The sequence below is a fragment of the Aptenodytes patagonicus genome, chromosome 5 (assembly GCF_965638725.1).
Source record: "Aptenodytes patagonicus chromosome 5, bAptPat1.pri.cur, whole genome shotgun sequence".
NCBI lineage: Eukaryota > Metazoa > Chordata > Aves > Sphenisciformes > Spheniscidae > Aptenodytes > Aptenodytes patagonicus.
The window spans coordinates 48,637,401-48,659,453 of record NC_134953.1 but is presented as its reverse complement, the minus strand read 5'-3'; the positions used below and the strand labels follow the sequence as shown (position 1 = coordinate 48,659,453).

General features: G+C 36.3%; 1 protein-coding gene across 4 annotated transcripts in view; it reads right to left on the bottom strand.

Annotated features, from left to right (window-relative positions):
* The window catches only part of RABGAP1L (RAB GTPase activating protein 1 like), a 265,566-nt gene that overhangs the window by 195,730 nt on the left and 47,783 nt on the right, over positions 1–22,053 (bottom strand). For all 4 annotated transcript variants that reach the window (XM_076339624.1, XM_076339623.1, XM_076339626.1 and 1 more), the window contains 2 exons: positions 9,052–9,145; positions 4,117–4,267 (listed from right to left, as the gene is read on the bottom strand). In XM_076339624.1, coding sequence (XP_076195739.1) covers positions 4,117–4,267; positions 9,052–9,145 — 245 coding nt within the window. The remainder of the gene's footprint in view (positions 1–4,116; positions 4,268–9,051; positions 9,146–22,053) is intronic.

The window sequence follows — 22,053 nt, the reverse complement described above, 5'->3', positions numbered from 1 at the left end:
ATGCATGGTTTCCTACTTATCTTCTTTTAATAAATGGATCTGACACGCTTTTACAAAAGCTCTATATACAAGTAGCAGCATTACCCCTTCATTATCATCACACAAGCAGATTTTTCTCACTCTGATTTATATTTGTGTTTTCCTTTACAATATATATTAAAAAAAAGTATATATTTATCTCTGCTGGTGTATCTTTTATTTTCCCCTTTCTTTACTGTGCCACGTGCAGCAGGGTCAAAAGCCTATGGCACACATGCCAGAAAGGTAACTAAGGCAGATTGATTGTCATACAGTACAGATTTACATATATGTCAGAAATGAAGCAGCTGCCAAATCACAACTCCTACTCTCTAAAATTGTATGCAAGACCTACTATTGTGCTCCAGTCAAAATTTCTGAGAGGCTCATGGTAATCACCAAGCTGGAACTCAGCAGGAGATGTGAGATAGAGCAAGACAGTGCTTGTCAGTAAGAAAGTATTTGTGAGAGCAGAAGTATTTCTTTCTCCCTTCCCTCCTGGAACTCCAAACTCAGCTAGAGGTGGGAAATGTATCGGTGCGTGAATGCTCTGATATGGGAAGGAAACACAGTTCACTAGATCATTCTTGACAGACTGTTGACCTCCAGCACGAGGACTAGAGGACATGCCTTTTGTAGAAAATAAGTACGGCATTGATTTTTCTAATAAGACAGAGATTTTATTTTGCTTTCTGTGCTGAACTGAAACACTAAAACAAGTCCCAAATTACTCTCTCCTACAGAACACATTGAACAAAACACTCCTCTAACTAAAAAATACTGCAGTATATTTCAGAGCTCTGCATACAGATGGATATATACAGTATAACATGCATACCAGATCTGTAAAGTGATGTGAGTAATAGTTGGCCAATCTAACATACTACTTCTGCACAAACTGCACGCAACTGGAGTAGAACAACAAATGTGTCTATATCACAGTCTCTAAAGTAAATTTAAATGCTGAGAGTCTGCTATCATTCAGTTCATCACAAGGAACATGTTTTTGGCCTGCCAGCAACAGAATTCTCCTCCTCCACTAGTGAGCACAGTTTCACCAGGAGTTAACCAGCAACACTGTAGTAAAGTTCCAGTTTTTACCAGATTTCCCTCTGTTCCCCGTAAGAGGTAGTCATAAATTAGGTATCATATGTTCAGTACTAATAGTTCCAGCTATCGGGTTCACCTTTTAAGCTATGATAGTAAAATGACAGTTTTCAAGATTTGTTCCTCAAGTTAGCCCTCTGACATTTTCTTTAGGAAAAAATTCATTTACACCTCATAATCAAAGAAATCAAAGATGTCAAAGATGCTTTTAAAGCCAAGCCTCATTCAAGAAAACTGGCTGGCATTCCTTACCTTACTGGTGAGTACTGGCTAACACTATATTAATTACTGCAGTACTCTATAGCATTTTGCTATCGCATTACACAGTTCAGCCACGTTATTTTGATCACTGGACAAAAAACCCCAACTGCACCTATATAAACTTACTTTCTTACAATTCTCTGGGTGCAGAGATTTTTCTAGTGATTTCCAGGTGCCCTCTTTCTCACTGAGGTACTGCAATTGGCAGTTTAGCCAAACGGTGCAGGTTGAGGCTGGATGACCAGAAAGGGGAAAGGGCTGGGGTGTTGGGAGAGCAGGCTCTTATGAAGGAGCTGTTACAATGAGCTAGGAGATAGAGCAGCACGGGACAGAGTGTTATGAAAGGTTCAAGGGAACTAGGCAGTAATGGGGAGCTGTTTAAGGCAGACAGCTGTACCGGGGGAGTTGTATGAGGACGTAAGTGGGTAGTGGGTCAGGTCCGCAGATGTTACTACCACCTCCTACTTCTTGTATCTCAGATCATTTTATTCTCAAGATTGCAAGTGCAGAACACTGCCACCTCTAACCACCTAGGAATGTCTTACAGAAATAACACTCAGGAATGCACATGCTTACGGAATATACTACTAAAGTGGTCAAGACACCCACAAAAATATCCAGCTTCCAGAAGTGAGCCTAAAAAAAGAGAGAAACGTTAAGCAGAATGACCAAAATACAAGGAGACGATGAATCTCTGTAAACGTATGCGTAAACTGAAAGAATCAAGATGAAAGCTATGTATTTGATGGGAAGAATAAATAATTACAGAAAAAATAAAGTACATGTTGTTGGTATATTGGGATGGTAGCATACAAACAACGCAGAAAAAAGAAATCAGTTCTGCTTTTTCATACAGGAGAAGCAAATGAACAATCATTAATACCCAAATAACTCTGAAGTTTAACATGTGTATTATTATTGACACACAAGATAACACTACAACAAAGCTTTTAGTAGGATTCAGAGAGTAATACATAAATGCCTGCCTCCCTCTCTCTCAAATAGCTTAATTCACATTACCAACACACCAAAATGAAACTGAAAAGTTCTGTTCACAGACATAAATATCAGATAATAATTCATTAAAAAAATTAGCTGACAAGTTTTTCTGGAGCACCCAATATTACCTATTCCTAAAAATAGGCCTTCGCTTGGTTTGGCATAGACTCTCTCCTGTTCATTTCTTTTCATGAATCCTTTCATGCAATGTATGCCAAATGATGTGATCACCAGCAGTTACATACAGTCAGACTATAGAAGAAATTTTGTGATTTCAGAATAAAAGTGATTTACTTCAGAAAAAAACTTGAGTTTGCATAAATGCTTCAGTTCAGAATAGGATTTAATTTTCTAACCCATAACAGTATAATATTTCATATTAAATACTGTATGCAATATGATCTTCCAAAATATACGTCACTGAAGTATTTCTATCATGAAAAGGCCAAGCGTAGCATGGTATTTTTAAGGCATGAGGCCCTAGCGTCAAGATAAGGCTTGCATTTTAGAAGTTTTCCACTCCCTCCTCCGCTGTGAAACAAACATCTTCCCCACTTTTGGAAAGCAAGAGCAAAATAATGGAGGTGGTTTTGATGCAACATACAGCTGACAGATGTCCTGTGAATGGTTTCTAAGGAAAATATAACCCAACTATAACGTCAAAAAGAAAAATTTACACTATCCAAACATCCTTCTTTATTGGTAAAGGAAAAAGAAGCCATGCGGACAGATCTCACTCTGGGGACGCATTTAAACTTTACAAACATAGTGGGTAGGTCAAATTAAGAGGACAAGTATGAAAAAGATATGACAACATTATGAAAGGAAACTTTTACTAACAACGTCTACCCCAGAACTTTTGTACGGACAGATGATTCATTCCCTAGATAACAAATCCAACACTTTCTATGAGCAACATATAAAATGATCTTCATCCGATTCTGCTGTTACGACCATTTTTGAGACCACTGTTTTTCTCAGAGTGCTTAACTACCCCTCAGCAGCAAGAATTTTAGAACTCCAAATGGTGAGTTTACCTCCTGACACTGCAGAGAGTTTTTGCTACTACAACACAGTGGTTCTCAATCTTTCAAACACAGCTATAAGCAGTCTGGAACATCTATGCAGACAAGTTCTTACAAAGTTTACTGACTGCACTGATGACATTAGGATACAGAATGGGAAGAGATTCCCAACAGGATTCTCCTCTCAAATCGCCCATACAGCAAGGAGACTGGTTTCCTGCTAGGTAAAAATGTTTTTAACATTCTTTTCTAAATAAACAACAAAGCAAGAAATACCCAACTTTGTGGGGTTTTGTTTGGGGGGGGGGGGGGGAGGGGTGTTAAACTAAAAAACAGAAAATTAAGGCATACGGAGAACAAAAGCTGTTGGAAAAAAGCGATGAATTTGAGTTTATAAAAAAAAAACCCACCACCAAACACCTGAACAACAAGCTGATGTGCTTATTATCATCACAGCAAGTGAATAGAAAGCTAAATGTCAAGCATTACTACAGATATAGGTCACCAATTTCTACTGTTAATGCCATTCAGCAGGTACCCATGGCAGGAGGTAAAGTCACCTAATCACACTTTCAGTTGCTTAAAACAAGTCAAACTGTTTCACTCTTTTGCTACTTTGCCACTGAATAAAACTGCTGCTCAGTAGAATTCATTTTAACCAAAGGAAAACAAAGACAGAAAGCAAGACAGAAAAAAAATCACTTACCATTGTGATGAGAATTCTATATTTATCCAGCATTGCCTGGTTGTCATGGCATCCTGCCAGCAATTGCCAAACCTCTGCCCTTAGCGCTTCTGGAACACCACTTTTCACCAGGGTAGATAATCCGTTTGGTCTCACAACAAGATTATTGTGCCTGAGAAACAGACAATCATTTGCCTATTATACTTCAACTACAGGAGTAGAAATCAAGATTAAAAAAATATAAAAAGTTTTTCAACTTTCCAATGTTATTCTGAAAAGTAGAGTCAGCAACTAGCACCATAAAGTTTTCTTCCACTGGTTGCACTAATTAGTATTTGTCAGACGGAAAGCAAAAATTCTGCAAGGATTTGCAGTAAGAACCATGGCAAAATGTAGTGATATCCAAATTCTCTAGGTTTGGAGAAATTAATGAAAATTAGAACAATAAACAATTGCAGAAATTGAACTAAACTGGCTAATGAAGAACAATTTCAAATGAAAGAGAAAACTATGCCATCTGTGCAGATAATTCAATTTAAATATTTGTTCAACATCTACATTTAGCTTAGGTTAAGAAAAAGGAAATTAAAAATAACCTAAGCTGTATAGAGAAATAAATTTTGGAAAACAAATAAAAGCCAGTTTTAAGAGTACTAACATGATGACTGAAGTTCCAGTTTTACACTTAATGCCAAGAGTATGTTGCAAGTCCCACAAAGCAGTAACACTTGCACATACCTTGATAAAATCCCACCATTCCAAATAAATCTGCCTGTAAGTTTGAGCTGGTGTTTTACTGTTTGTACACACACCAAGAAATGTAGGAAGACAACTGCAGGATGACTTTTTTTATTTTCCAACACCGCATAATTAATCCTACAAAAGTTGGTATATAGAACTATGAACAGGCCGTATTCAGAAAGGCTGAATACTAAAGATATGTTTTTCAAAAATAATCTAGTCACTGAACCCATACATTTAGGATAAAAATCACCACACATGCACAATATTGCAGAGCTTTCAGTTACAGATATTTAAAAATCCTTTTTGAGATAATAGTGTTTACTGATCTAGATTAAACCTCGCTTTGACTTATTGTGGCAATTTTCATAGCAATGCAGCAGGAAGACTGCGTGAATTGACTCTTTAGTCTTTCTAATGTAGGAAGTGCTTTGCTCTCTTATTTTTTTGACCACTGTTATGTTTTTCAACTCTGCTGGTAGGAGAATAGTGAGAACAACAGTTTAGCCAAACGCTAGCAAGCTGCGATTAAATTAAATAACCTGCAGTTTGACCCTTGATTTTAAGTAAATGTTTAGAGTGCTTATTCTTTGAAACAGGTCATTAAGATGTGAACAGTTTACCACTACTGTTTAAATTTAAAAGGTGCTCTAAATAAATTTCTTTTTCCTATACTTAGAGGATGACATCCCCATTTTTCCAAATGACTTGAGAATTAAAAAGAGATAGTGTGATTATATAATGCCCTGATTCTTTTAAACACAATAATTATTTGAAATTTTAAATATGTAGTGCAACACAAGTAATTTCAAACTTTATCATTCAGTTAGTCAAATTAAAACCCAACTAGTCCCTTTTCTCTTTTTCAGTACATTTTGCAGCAAGTCACACTAGACTAATGGTCTTGTGATGGGAAAAAGCTAGAAAGAAAAAACAATAACCACAGAAATATTGAAAGCACTAACCACTCTAAGCGGTTACAAAATTATGAAATGTACATTCAGGAATAAAAAAATAAAATACACGAGAAACTTAAAGCTCAAGTTGTGTGAAAATGAAGCATTCACAGCACAGTTCAGATTAGTTTGGTTATTACGTGGATTTGGTCATATGTATTCTATATGAAACACAGAGGGCTTTCTCGGAGGACTCGGCGAGCAGATAAAATAAAATGAACAGCTAAAAAGGTACATTCCCATATAAACATAACAGGGAATTTTTCAGTGACACCAAGAAAACAATACAAATCGCTTATAGCAACAACTAACAGAAATGCACATTCCATGCTGTAATACCATCCTTACTACTAAACATTCACAACTGAGAATTAAGCATCCTATAGTGCACCAGATTTCACTGGATTTGTCATATATTTAGATAGTTTTACAGTAGAGGTAACATTTTAGCAGCATTAGTCCATGCAGTAAAGCATAACTCTGTAACTTTAATAGACAACTTCTCAGTTTCTGAATGTCTGTTTGGGAAACAGCTTGATCATTAATAATCCTTCCTCTGTATTCTACAATAATGAACAAATACAGATTTTTCCCTCCTTTGTGTAGAGGCCCAGGCACCTTACATTCCTAGAAACTTTCTGACACCTGCTTGACCATACTATAACAGAAACAAGCATAAAATAAAAGCTTGTCTTATTCTAGTCTTATCCTCTAGCATGTGGGAAAAAATGGGTCATTCATGGATGCTGACATCTTTAATTTGTTACAAAGTGCTGTAATTCTCCTGCGCAAAATTCAAAGACATAATTTTAAAACATCCAAGAGCAAGGATACAGAACAGTGATGTATGCTCCAACTTGACAAACAAATATTTCTGATTAAGGACTGCTATTGACCATTACTACTTTTTTTTTTTTAAAAAAAAAAAAAACACAACACATGAGAAATAGTTAAATACTCAGCTAAGCTAGCTCAGCTTGCAAGAACAACTTTAACACTAAGCATGCAGTAAACAGTAAAATAAATTAAAAGATATTCCATTATTTCCAACAGTTTGTTGTATCTTTTTGGTAAATTCTCTTAAGCCCTGTTTATATTTTTGAAGGAGACTCTTGGAACAATGTTTCTGCTGAGTCAGTCCGTTAGGTTACAGTGACATTTTAATGAAATGACAAGAAGCAATTAAAATGCAAGAAATTTTTCATCTAAGAGACAAATCAGCACACCAGTTCTCCAAGTGGAAATGTTAATTTTTATTTATTTACTTTTTTTACAAGTGCACAGATATTCCACTAGCATATGCTGCAGTTTTCAACACACTAAAAGACTTTATTTCAATCTATTTTTAGTTTTCAAATTGTTAACATTTTTCATCTGTTACTCTTTCCAAATTTTGTTCTTAAAATGTAACATAACACTATTCAAGAATTCAAGTATGTTATACACTTGAATTTATCTCAAAAAGTAATATTGCTTGAGAAGCTCCTAAAGTAAATGTTTGCTACTGCTAGTCTTCAAGCTGGCTGTGATCTCCCATTTCTCATCCCATTTTTAACTCATTTTAACTAAGGTGTTTTAACTACTAAATGATCCTCTGGGTTAAGTGTATAAGTTTATGTTAGAACTTCAAAACAGTTTACTCCAGAAGTCTTAAACGTTTTGTCTCATTGAATAGTATACTTGAGTAACTTGAAGAAATAGTTGGTTACGTGAAACTTGAGAGAATGAGCTGTGGGTGGTTCTTTATTTCAGCATGCTTACCCACAGGAGTCCAGATATTTGTCAAGGGCATAAGGTAAAACTAAAATAATCAACTGATAGATGAATTTAAAAAAAAAAAAAAAAATTAAAAAAGTAGCATCTTCCAATGCAAATGCAATGCAGATTGAAACAAACCTGCCACGCATTTCTTTATGGACTCAGGATGGCTTCCCCCATTGGCCTTGGGGTGCCAGATATAAAATTGCAAACAATTTATAAACTATCTCTTGGGATGTCCTTTAGAACAGGCTTTGGAAAGTTCTAAACAGCCACAGAGCGGATCTGTTTACAGCCTTTTCAGGTGAGGAAAACACGCTTGTCTATAGGGATCAACTGACTTCCCCACTTTTCCTCAGTATTGTCTTAATCATTCAGAGGGTCCATAGCCAGAATATTTGCACAATCATTCCATTAAATATTTATGCTTCCCCAAAAAGATCTTTCATTAACGCCAGAAACTTGGATGACAAAACAGTTAAAAACAAGCAGGAGGGAAGGGTTCCGGAGGGAAGGGTTCCCTTAAGCTCAATAAAATCTTGTGATGTCTCATTTAGTAACATTTGCATGAGATCTCCATTAAAGATGAGGTCAGCAGCAAGAGGCTGTGTTTCTCCAAAGCTACAAGGGGGCCAAGTAAAGGGGGGAATTGCCCAAATAAATCCTTAAAATGTTTTTCAGCTCTCTTTTTGGAGTTAGGAAGACGAAACTTTGCCAATTCCAGATTAGGGGCCTCTAATTATTTTTGTCTCGGGCAGCAGGAGCTATTACTTAAAAAGGGAAAACCAAGTAAGTGGTTCTGGCATTTGCTAATAGTATAAGGTCTCTCAGAGGTAGCAAATACACAGACATTTTCCTCTCTTGGCAAAGTATATGCTGCTACTGAAGCACTTAACTAAACCACAGAAGTAACACTGTTGAGAACATGCTCTAGGCTTACAAATACTCTTCATCTTACTCTCCAACAGAAACAGTTTAAGTGAGGATCACAGTCTTTCTAGAATCCCTTTTCAAGTGCTTACATGTAGCACAAAAAAAAAAGTGCCTCTAAACAAATCAGTCAATTAAATGTACGTCAGCTAGCACAAATGACTTAAGACAGGACAGACTGGAGTTGCTCTGTCTTTTCTATGCTAGCACTGAGAGGCACCGAGTTTCATGAGAGCTTAACATCCAGCCCCAAGGAACACAGGTGGCCAGAAAGTTCTGCATTTGAAGACTCACACCTGCAGTGTGAGCATGCACAGACATATTCTCAAACACTGAGCAAAACAAGACTTTTGCAGATGCTGTGGGAGGGATTTGTCAAATAACTGCAAGTTAAAATAAGAGGATTTACCAGTCCTTTTAAAACTAGGTTTAAAATACAGACTTCAATGTGGTTTGTATTTTAAACTGTGTAAGCTGAAGAATTTCAAACCTCCTGCACAAGAGCATATAGTGTCACGAAACAAAGAAAAGGTTAATATTTAAAATCTAAATTTAAGAAATGAAGCATTACCATCTCCCCAGTAATTCTCCCCAGGAATACAAAATCTTCTCAGGACAATCCTTTGATACATCACCAGTGCCACTGGAGAGTTCATTATCACTCTCTGGAAAAAAAAAAAAAGAAAGAAAAAAGGCAAAACAAGAAAACAAAAGCATGCACAGATTTACTGAAGAGAACAGATATTAAAGATGCATACATATAAGTCTCAGAAAATTCTTCTCACATATCAGTTTTAAAACCACAAAAAGACATAGAAAATATTAGTGGAACCATAAAGAATGTTTAGCAGACTTAACAAAACAAGTGTATTAATAAAGTTACCATAAAGTTTAAGAGAACAAGACTAGGGAATAATTCACAGCACTGCCACAGGAAAAAGGGCTGGGATCTAGAAAAGCATTATGTGAGAAAAGATTCAAGGCTGTCAACTATCCATTTAATGAAATTTCACAATGCAGTATTATCTAAGTCACATCCACTCCAGACTTCACATAAAGAGAACTCTCTTTTAAAGCATAGTAGATAACACTACTTCATTATATTGCATCCCTCAGGCACCATTCTGCTCTCATGTGGTACTCTGATCTCAAGAAGCCTACTCAGAGTCACAAAATAATTTTTTTTACTGAAACAAGTTCATGGAAGAGCAGCAAAAACAACACTGTGACATTAGAGGTCATATTGCATGGAACAGACAAGAATGCTTCAAATGGAAAAGAAACCTCGTAAGTATTAAGAAAACACTTATGGAGGGATGTATGTCATTATATGACTAATACACAAAACTAGAAGGGACAATGTGAGCTTGGGATAGTGTGCTCCAATAACCATCCAATCCAAGTAACAATCCAATTTCCAAGTATCTTAGGGGTCTATGCAGATGTCCACTGTAAGTTGAACAGTCTAACTCGTTAGAGCAGCTCCTCACATGAACATGGTTTTGCAGTTATTTGGACTTTTTCCAGTTTTATCTGAATAAAATACTGCTAAAAATTAAACATGAGTACAATTTCAACAACACCAAATGTTGACAGGGCTCCAATTCTCAGCACCTTTACTATGAAACACAACCTAAAATGAGACACTGCAACAACCCCATTATCCTCAGAGGCCTCTGAAGCTATGGAGAGTTTCGATGTTAGAAGGCCTCGAGGTTGCTCTTTCCTATGAACTGAGCTGTCTCAAGAAGCTAAAATAAAACAAAAAAGGAGGACCAAAGCTACATCTGCTCCCAAAATCCCTTAGATACTCTCTTCAACACAGCTCAGTCACATCTGGTTACTGACCTAATATCTTTAATTCCTCAGGTACTTTAAACACTTCACATCCAACTTTATGTAGACAACAGTAGTAGTTCAGGTAGAGGAGGATTTTCAGTACTTGTACAATTATCCTCTTAAGTCTTCATCCTTGTCATTCTCATTTCAATTAAACGTTTCTAATTTATAGTCTCAGCAATTGTCAAATACAAGTCATTAACAAAAACAACATCAATGCTTGAAATTGACAACAAACTGAGAGGACAAAGATAGCATATACTGTATCTCAAGGACAACTAACAGCAAAAATGCTGCCCTGAGAGCAGAGAGAAGCATATCAGAAATCTCTTAGTGTTTCACATTGAACATTAGATTAGTGAACCCTTTAGCTTGGAACCTGTTTGTACAGCTTTACAGGCCCCAAAATACAAGGCCAACCTGCATTTAAATACTTCCCCTTCAAATTTAAAAACAAACAGACAAACAAAAACCCCCAAAACACCCACGCTCATCATAAACCTACAGGAAACTTGATTTTAAGCTTTCCCAATCTTTTGCATACATTCACTAGATCTAAAGATGCAAATATGAACGTCTACAAACACCAAAAATTTATCATTTTAACTAAAATTTGATATCACTATAGAAGGATTCCCAGTAACCAAAGGAACCCATTAAGTTCCAGTGGAAGAAATGTATTTGAAGACTCAACTTTCCTTTCATATTAAAATTACCAAAAATACTGTAAAGGCAAATCTCCTCACTTACCACCCAGGCCTGGTAATAACTAAAAAAAAAAAAAAAAACGTAAGTTAAAGCAATTAAATGCATTACATTTTTTAAATTCAGTCCTCTCCTGATTTGCCTAACTGGATCAAAGAGATCAATTATAAATGCAGCCCTTCTACTTCCCATGGAAACAAGGACAAAAAAATTTGAGGAAACGTTTTCTAGATTGAGTACATTGGCCATTCAGAGACACAAGGTACGTATTAATGGTACTGGTACATATTATGAATCTCCAGAAACCTGGCTCACACCAGAAATTTATCATAAACCACAATTTCAGAAAGGTTTCACACATTCAAGGTAAAGGAAGACAATTTGGCACAAAATTCTGAAAGAAGAGATTTGAGTTACTTGAAGAGACTGAAGAACTACAGTGCATCTCTACAAGAGCTACTGGTGAAAATATACACAAACAAATCTTGCAGTCTGAAAAAAAATCTGATAAAGATGAATAAAACAAATCCCTAACCAGACCAAAACGTTTAAAAATGAAGTTATGCTGAATACTTCCAGGAACAAAGCACACTAGCTGTTATCTGATCCAAACCTGAGCTTGCCAAGGAATACTAACATCAGACAAAAAGAAACAAACCCCTTTTCTCACCCGAAGTTCTTCAGGTTAGTGTTACATAGCATACGTATTCCAGCAAGATATATCACAAAGCTACAGTGCTTCAGCCCTGAAAATTCTTTCATCTGGAAGGCTTAACAGTATTTGGAATGTATTATTCAGTTATATGTCAGAAAATTACAGGCCTTAATTAGAAATGCCATATGTTCCCTTTCAAAAGACGCTAATGTCAAACTTCAAAATAGAACAGGGCAAAGGAGAGAGAATAAACAGCTTTAAAAATCCCTACTTTGTTTCCATTTTAAAGACTATTTACATCTTCTAACCTGTGTAAGCACTTAGGTATAAATTAAGGGGAAAAAGAAAAAAGAAGAGGTTGTGGGAGGGATATTTAACTGTAGATGTTCTTCTTCAAGGTGTGCTTTTATACATTTTTTTTCCACATTCTATAGCATCTATAAGCCAGCAGCATTAGCCAGAGCATGATTTTATCCACCCTTATTCTGCAGGAAATGCCACAGAACCCTTCCTCTAAATGTATTGTGTACTTCTCCCTTCCTCCTTTATTTGCCCTCACCTCTCAGAGCCTCTCAACTGGACAACAAAACTTATGCCTCACCAGAATGGGAGATGTCTCAAGGGAGCAAACCTGAGGGGCTGGGTTGTAAATGTGCATACACACAAACAGCCTTTAAGAATACTTACAGATAACAGTAAGGCTCCTGGGGTTTTTTGTTTATTTGTTTCTTTTTACCTGCAATGTGATTCACAAAATTCACAAAAAACTCACTTTGTGGATGCCCCATGAACCAATTCCCTAAATTCAGAGCCTCTGTTTAAAGCAGGCCTGAAGGATCACACTTCCACAGCAAGCATCGCTCTGCATGGCTTCAGCATGGAATCATAGAATACTTCAGGCTGGAAGAGACCTCTGGAGATCAGCTAGTCTGACCTCCTACTCCAAGCAGCGCTTGTTAGATCAGGTCAGGACCTGAATGGGAGGGTAGTCTTGAACACATTCAAGAAAGGAGATGGCAGAATCTCTCTAAATAACCTGTTCCACTACTTGACCATGCTTATGGTTTAAAAACAAACCAACCAACCCACCAAAAACATCCTTTTATCTATCCAGAATTTCCCAGGTTCCAACTTCTGTCTGGTATCTGTTGCCTCTCAGCCTGTTATTGTGCACCTCTGAGAAAAGAGTCTGGCTCCATCTTCTCTGAGTCCTCTGATGTAGTAGTTGCAGACAGCAATAAGGATTCCTCTGAGCTTTTTCTTTTCCAGGCTGCACAAACTCAGTTCTGTCAGCCTGTCATTGTGTGTCATGTGCTGCCGCCATCTGACCAGTTTGGTGGCCTCCACTGGACTTGCTCCAGCGTGTCAATGTCTGCCTTGTACCGGGGAGCCCAAGACTGGACCCAGTACCCAAACGCAGTCTCACAGGTGCTGAATAGAGGGGATGAATCTCTTCCCTGGACCTGCTGGCTAGACTCCTGCTAATACAGCCTAGGGTGTGCTTGGCCTTCTTTGCTGCGAGGGTACACTGCTGACTCGTTTTCAACTTTTTGCCTGCTAGGATCTCCAGGTACTTTTCTGCAAAAGTCGCTTTGTATCTGGTTAGTGTCCAGCCTGTCTTGTCACATGGGGTTATTTTATTGTGGATACAGGACTTTGCACTTGCCTTTGTTGAACTTCACGAGGCTCCTGCCAGTGCATTTCTCCGGCCTGTCCAAGTCCCTCTGAGTAGAAGCCCTGCCCTCCAGCATTATCAACCACTCCCCCCAATTTGCAGTTGTTCACAAACCTGCTGAAGGTGTACTTGGTCCCATCGTGCAGGTGATTAATAAAAACATCTAACAGCACTGATCCCAATACTGATCCCTAAAAGATACCACTACTTACTGGCTGACAGCAGGACTTTGCACCATTGATTGAGTCTTTCATCCCAGCAGTCCAGCCAACCTTCCAACCACATTATTTTTCACTTATCCAGTCCCTGTCTCATTGATTTAATGATAAGGACACTATGGGATAGAGTGTTGGAGTCCCTGTTAAAACCAAAGTATACAGCATCCACTGCCTGTCCCTTGTCCACAGCACTGGTCACCTTGTCACAGTAAGCAACGAGGTTGGTCACAATGATTTGCCCTTCATAAATCTATGCTGGCTGTTCCCAGTAACCTTGTTTGTCCTTCATGTTTAGAAACTACTTTCAGGAGTATTTGCTCCACAACCGGTCCCACGGACTGAGGTTAGGCTGACCTGGGTCTTCCTTCTGGCCAAATGACATTTGCTTTTCTTCTTTTGGACATTTTCTATTTGCATGAGATAAATATGGAAGCCTGAACAGATACCACTCAGGTTGGGGGAGAATCTCTGGATGATAGATTTTGCATATAGTCTGTTTTGTTAGTATACCTATAGACAAACATAAACGTGTAAAAAATGGTCTCTTTCAAATATCTGTAGGGACATTCAAGAACAAACTAAATCTAACTGAAAAGATTGGCAGCCTATTGGACGTATATAATTTTGTGCCTACTCCATTTAGAAACGCTCATTACATAAATTATTCATTATATGAGCAGACTCTTCAGAATAGGGCACAGAGAGTTGTATTTTAAGTGGCCCAGCACTAACATTTATTATTATGTAACAATACTCTGATCAATTATAACTTTCCCCCCCTTTAAAAAACAGACCCCAACTTGCAGAAGTATGATTGTTGGTATGGAAGACCTCTTAGTGCTTTTAGCATTACCTTTAGCAAAATAAACTATGGCTCATTATTCTTGGTAACCAATAATTTGGAAAATGCTTCCCAAAGTGGCCCATCTTCCACATAGCAGAGGCACCTCTTTGGATTTAGTCTGATCCAGAATAGCCTGAAAGACTGTTTTTAATGGAAAACAAGTAAAACTTTCAGAATTACAACAATTACCTTTGACATGAAATGGCAATAAGGTTATTTTCTGTTGGGGGGGCACGCATTTGGGTTTTTTGTTTGTTTGGTTTTTATTATAAAGTATTTGTAACTGATGAAGTGCCACAGAAGACCATCCTATGCAGTAAAATGGCTGTACATGTTTGGAGCACTGTAAAACCATGAGAGGTTTGACTATCTCCCAAGACAGCAACAGAGTGATTAAGACGAGCCTTATGAGACAGCTTCACTAGGTTATCCAAGTTCTTACTTTTTAACTTGACTAAAGAGAACACAGGTCTTGATCATATAGTCCCCTGCAGATATTTGTCTAACCTAACCCTACAAACCTCCAGTTACCTCCGTAAGCAGTTCATTACAAGGACTTCATGCTCTTACTCTATGGACTATATCTCTCAGTTCGAACCTAATTCTTTCTACCTGCAATTTATGCCAATTACCTTTTTCTCCTAAACAATTTTAGCACATCTCACTTCCAAAAAAAAAAAAAATCTTTGTCTTTGTTCTTTCTTCTCTAAAAAACTCTGCCTCTTTCCTCAAAGGACACATTCTCCAGACTTCCACTCATTTCTGATCTTTTCCTCCAGCTGGTCTATATTTTTTCTTGATGAGAGGTGTTCAAACAAAATCCTGAGGCATCAAGTGTTCAAAACAGAAGAATTATGCATGCAGTAACTCTTTATTATAAGCAAATACCCCACAGAAAAAAAAAAAAAAAACCACACACAGACACAAAATCTTGGCCTCTTCTCCTCGCTCATTTATTTTGATAGCGAAGGCTTTTGAGCCCACAAATGCAGAACATGGAGCACCCTTAGAGGATAACACTAGTATTCACAGCAACACTGACAAGTTGTGCAAAGACTGTAACAAAATACTGTGAGAAACCAACTCAGAATAAAGTCAAATAGCACAGATGTTCCTCTCTCTGATCAGGTACTTAACAGACTCTGTCGAACAAAAGTAATCAGCTATGTTTATTGGTATTTTCCATTTTTGGCTTGAGGAAATAGATTCCAGTTAAGAACTCTTACTTGTGTAAACAAAAATTGAAGTATTAAATATGCTTGAATGTTTTTAATCTTCCTGTTTTTAAAGTGAAAGAGGGTATTTTTTTGTTTCGGGGTGGGTTGGTTTTTTTTTTTTTTTGAACAGGCCTTTTTTTGCATCTTACTTTAAAAATTTTCCTTTAAACAATACTCCCCTCATCCACATTTAACACCAATTATATAGCTACAGAGCTACTTTTCCAATAGATTCAGTTCTCCTTAAAGAAATCTACTAGATCACCTGAAATATGACAATACCATAGAAGTCAAACTCATCTGTCAGTTAATAAAAAAGACAAATAAGGCGGAAAACTATACTGTTGTTTCAGCAAGTTCAAGCATAAAAGTACATAAGTTAAGTACATCCTAAAATGAGTAGAAATGCATGAATATAGCAGATAAAAATGAACAGGTGGGATTTGAGCACTGATGTGAAGAAGAAAAAAGGATTGTTAATGAGTTTTAATTGAGAAGCTGTTACAAGTGAAATAAAGAGTAGGTGGAACTGAAAAATAATATAGTTGGAGCAGCCTGAAGGAGAAGGAAATTAGGTCATGAAGATAGATGGGAATAGAATTGGAATACTTCAAAAATGAGAAGTTTGATTTTTATGTAGGAGAAGAACAAAAATGAAGGGGGAGCTGAAGTTGGCAGCATATTATCAGAGCAACAAGATATAGACGTTACTGACATGGAATCATTCCATACATACTAGATAAAAGAGGATCGTGAGAAAGGCTGCAAAAAAACAGGTTTCCATTTATAAGGTAACAGGAAATTATAGAGCATGAACTATAGTTTTGCCAGGAAAAGCAAGAGTGAAACAAAGTTTAAGTCATGAAATTTGTTCTAGTATTAAATAAGGTAGATTTTCAGAAAGGTTCAACTTTTCAGTGCATTACAAAATATTTTGATGAAGACAAAAAGATTCCAAAATGCCTTCCAAATGATATAGTTATGAAATTACAATCCTCAGTATATTTTCTAATTTAGAGGGAAGAGCAATAATCAGGAGCAGAAAAACATGGATTTATGAATATGAACAAAGACGACTTACATTGAATTCTGCTCACAAGAACCTCCTGTTTATATGTAAGTTACATAATTAACTTGAAGAAAAATTTATTTGGAAGCTACCAAAGTACATATAAAGAGAGTAAAAACAAGAAAGAAAGATACCTGAATTCTTCACTAAAAGCAAACCAGTAATAGCAAAAAACAGTAATTTTATTCTTATTCCTTTTTATGAATTATAAGAGACACATTTTTCACTTAAAATCATTCAAGGAAAAGCTAATGCTGACAAATCTCAAAATTTTGATTACCTTGCAAACAGTTTGCAAATTTAATTGCTTCTCTATGTAACCGAAAATCTGGATCCCAAAAAACCCTACATTTGATAAACACTGAAAGAGGGTGGAACAGCATAGGATTAGAAGGTGTCTGACTTTCACTTGCTGCATACGATGTTTTTCACGTATGTTATAAAGAAGTCTGTGCAAAATCTCTCAAAAGACCCACACTTCTACTTTGAAACAGTTCTGTTGGTTGCGTGAAATGGCTAGCCAAACCAACTTTTATTTTTTAATACAACAAAAATTTAAAAGCATATCTTAGTTCTGTGTCATATAGTTTCTACACAGGCCCTGCATTACTGTCATATTAAACAAGAATCATTAAAAAAAAAATCACAAAAATAAACCTTAACTGTGCATCCAAATCTGAGTGTAGAAACATGCGCAAAGAGATGATTCTACCCTCGTGTAGTGAACATACAAGCGGGCCACCATGACATATCTAAATTTGATGTACAAATGCTTAAAGCTGAATAAAAGATGGAGAAAAATTATCGCTTCATTTCGATAGTTTTGCTCCCACACAGATGACAAAGCCAACTAAATGCTACACAGTGGAGGTATTCTTGTAAATATAAACATCTTCCACATGTACTGTGCTGTCTGAAAACTGACATCTTCGAGAACACGCAAGAAAATCAAATTTGAGATACTGTCACAATTCTAAAGCAATGCAATTCTTTACTCTGTATTAGTAACTTACAAATTTGTAGACTAGTATCTGCTGCCATTATTTGAGGTAAGCAAACGCAAAAAAAAAAAGTCACCATTATAAACACATAAAAATTATATATTGCCTGGCATTTACTTAAAGTGCCAAGGCAGTATTCAAGGCACTTTGATTATAAAATCCTTAGACTTAACAAAATAGTGGAAAGCTAATGACCAAAACTAAAAAGACAAGAATCTCACTTCGAGGTTAACAATTATTAGTAAAAAGTCAGGGGGAACTGTTTGTTGAGAAAAGTCTTTTTAATCACCTTTATATAAAGATGGTTAAATAAGATAATTTTTTTAATGATATGAAATGTGAAATTATATGAGCATAGTAGTGGCAGCTTGAAGCCACACAAAACCATGGCACTCATGACTGAAACCTGAGAAGATCCTCTAGCAATAGGAAGTTCTAATACCTAATAAGCCAACAGGATTGCAAATCCTTTTTCAAGTTACTTTCAAACAACCATACTGTTTATAGGCAGACAAGGAAAAGACAACCACTACTGAAATAAAGCATCCAAAACATTCAAAATAATCTGCAATTGCTTCCAGACAAGATGCAAACACCAATTTATGCTCATTTATTACTGAAAAATGTCTATTTTGTACCACAATCTGAAGTGATTTTATGTAAGCTATTAAAAAAAAAAAGATTGAAAGCAAAGAAACAGATTTCACCTATGTACCCGAGGAACTGAAAACTCCCTTAATTTGAAAGTAATTTTTCCCCATTGTTCTGCAAGAATAAACCAAAGTTGTCGACAGATTTCCCTGGAGTATTCATGAACCACAGGCCAGAATTATGGAATTATATTTTGCCTTGAACTTCACAAAGTTAGCATGAGCAACAGATTTTATCAAAGAAAGAATCCCTACCTACAATGTGTTCCCAGATGCACCTTGCAGGAGTGTCTTGTGGACAATGGAGAGAAAGAGGGGAATATAATAGCTCAAAGTAAGTCACATTCGTTTCTTGAGGGCCTAGCCTGCAAACCTAGCTTACAAGTGAACTCCAACAGCAACCTGGGTTACAGGACAGGAAAGAACCTGAGCCCCTGGCAGGTGACCTTCCCTGTACTTCCATCTCCATATAAACCTGGAACAGAAACAACCTTAAAATTCCACAATTTTCCATTTCATTTACAACTCTGCAATTTCATTAAATACTTCTGTAACCCACAGAAGTGCTTCAAATTCAAAACATTTTAAATACTTGCCTTTTAACAGAAAGGCCACACTTGCATTAACAAATTTAAATACAACTGTAACTATCAACAAGAACTGCCACCATTCAGGGCATATTAAAAAAAAAAAACAAACCAGTCCTCTGCACTCAGTGGGGTTTTTTTTTTAATATACTAAGGAAGGGATCATATTCCTTCTGGCAGCACAATAGCTGAAGAAGTCAATTGAGTACATTTATTCTATGATTCTATGATTTTTAATAGCAAAAGTTAACTTGTAAGGCTTGAAAATAATCCAATGCAAGAGAATGGATAGTAGAGTCCATAAAATGATATCAGGCTCATCAGGAATATTTTCATTTGGAAGCTATAGATCTGCATTCTTCAGGAGTGTTTGTATTTTAAAACTCATCTCTTATGGAACTGCAGCAAAGGGTTCTTTGTCTGAAGACAAATGGCCTCATGAATTTAGGATTTATAAAGTTTTAGTTCATTTTTATGGAGATAGCAGGAAGACTCCAACACAGATTTAACTGATCTTGTTTAGGACCCAACAACATTACTCTGTATTGGTTTAATACAACAAACAGTTCCTATTAATTACATAAAGCTACTTTTAATTTGGATAAAAATGCAGAGTTTACTATTTCCACACTACTAATGTCATTCTTCTCACTCAGTCAACCTCATTTGTTCACACTATCCCTCATCGTAAACCCGTTTTATCACAAAATACTCTCAATAGCTCTATTGACTCCTAAAACACCTTCTCCTCTACTCCTTTGCTTTTTTGAATCCTGAAAACAGCCTCTACCCACCCACAACATTTGACACAGTATCCTAATTTAGTTTGGCTGATCATCTCCGATCATTTAGTATTGCCCACTCCTTGGGCGCACCATCTTTTTGTGCTGTCCAATACATTACACTCAGATTTCTTTAAGGTTTCAGGGTCCTCTATCCTTTCATTTCTATTTTCACTTTCACCATCTCCATGCTGAATTTCCGTACCTCTTACGTTGATTTTTCTATTGTATAATATCTCTTTGTTCTTAGAGTTAAGACAGCTAGAGAGAACACAGACAGAAAGCTTCACCCTCTTAAGTTTGTTATTTCTTCTCTTTTGCCGCCCTTTCTTACTTCTACAGCTTCATACTTATATATAATTTCTTCTTATTAAAGACCAATAACTAAACACCAAACACATTTCAATAGGATTCTTTTTGGTTTAAGTCCACTGTTTATGGATCAGTATCCACTATGCTGTCAACTGCATCTGTGCTCAGTTCCCAGCTGTCAGAAAAGTAGTGTCTAAAACATCAAGAAATCTATTGCTGTGGTAAATAAAAACACAAACCCAAACAGTACTGCATTCCTGGAAGTCATTGGAGAGTGTTCTAGAGGCAATCTATGACTCATGCTCAGAAACTTCTTTTTGGAGACTTGGTAGGCATGTTATCTTTTACCTATCATGAATTACCTGTTTCAGGATGTCTGCTAAACATCCTGTGTTTACACTGCACGCCATTTATGGATTGGAACCAGACACTTGGGACCACATAAAACTTCAGCAAAAAAATCTTCAACTTGGTTACAATCAGTCTAAATACTATTTTCTGTTTTTAAACAGAATTGCTCCCACTTACAGTGATCCTTAACCTTCTAACATTATTCTAATTCAAGAAGAAACTCAAATGGAGTTATCTAGTATTCTCCTGAAATGTTGTATTATAGTTTAATTAAAAAAAAAAAGAATTAAAATATTATAGCCAAAGGAAGGTCATCATTTCATGTATGGTCTAAACAAGCACTGCTGCTAAAAGAAGCCAACCTATTCTTCCCCTTTGTTACTTGTTTCTAGGACTACATTCTCCTTGCGAATGCTTCTGCTGGAAAGCAATTTTCTCCAATCCTTAGGGTCACACATGCAGCCAGCCACTTCATCCTGCCCTGGAATGACACTACAATAAAAATGCTCTGTGCAGCTGTGTCTTTTTTGCATAATGCAATATACAAACCATCGCTTCTGTACATGTTCTCACTTACTCCAAAAAGGAGAAAGATTAGTTCAAGCAATTGTGCTCTGCACCTTGTTACAAGGTTCTACTCAAAATTAAATATTAACAGTGTACTTTTCTGCTTATTGATAAAAATGGATACTTAAATCCATTTTATTTGAAACCTTTCCAGGAAGGTAAGAACTTCCTCATTATATATTTGAATCTTTTAAAATTATATTCTGAATTTAATAGAAAACTTCTTATCAAGAAGTGTACTTTACATTCTAGGTTTTGACAAGAAATCATTAATATTAATTATATTTTTAAAATTATTATCTCCAAAGCAAGGAACCTTAGATGACTGGGTTGCCAGAAATATCTATTACAATATTAATAATTTTTTTTAAAAAGTGAGGTTTATCTGAAAGATCTCTAAGTAGCTATTGCACAATCTTTTCAAAGTTCTTAATTTTTTTATATAGCTGCTCAGATGAAAAATAAAGCTAAAATGAGAAAAGAATATTAAAAAATAAGAATGTTGTTTAGGGAATATATGATCTCAATTTTCTATATGCAGTTGCTGTACATTTGAAAGAGACTACGCCTAACGCTAGTATAGTAATTATTTTAAATCATTATTGGGGGGGCAGGAATCATGTTCAGCCTTTCATTAAAACAAAAAGAACAAGAATATGGAAAAAAATGCCTTCTTTCTTATGAACATCTTTATTCGTATACTCATGACATAAGACATCCCACTGAGCTGTGTGTATGCACACACACAGAGTACACAGACATCAAGTAAGGTGCAAATGAGGCATGCATTCTTACAGCATTATACAAATGAAACTGCAATGTATAGTGCTTCTGAAGTAAATTAAGTAATATTCTGTGGGCATGTAGGATATATATAAAGATATAGCAAAAAAGCTAAAGAGAACAGATAATCCTCAATATCTGTAATGGGGACACCAGCCTCTGGCCTATGAATAGTAAAGTCCTTATATTCCATGCCTGCCCTAGTCAGGTTGCAAGCAGAAAAAAAACCTATATGGCCAGGTAGCTACCATCCTTAACATTAAAGAAAAGGAAAAGCCTTCTTCCAAGGCTAAGACAAGACATTGTAAACTCAAGGGG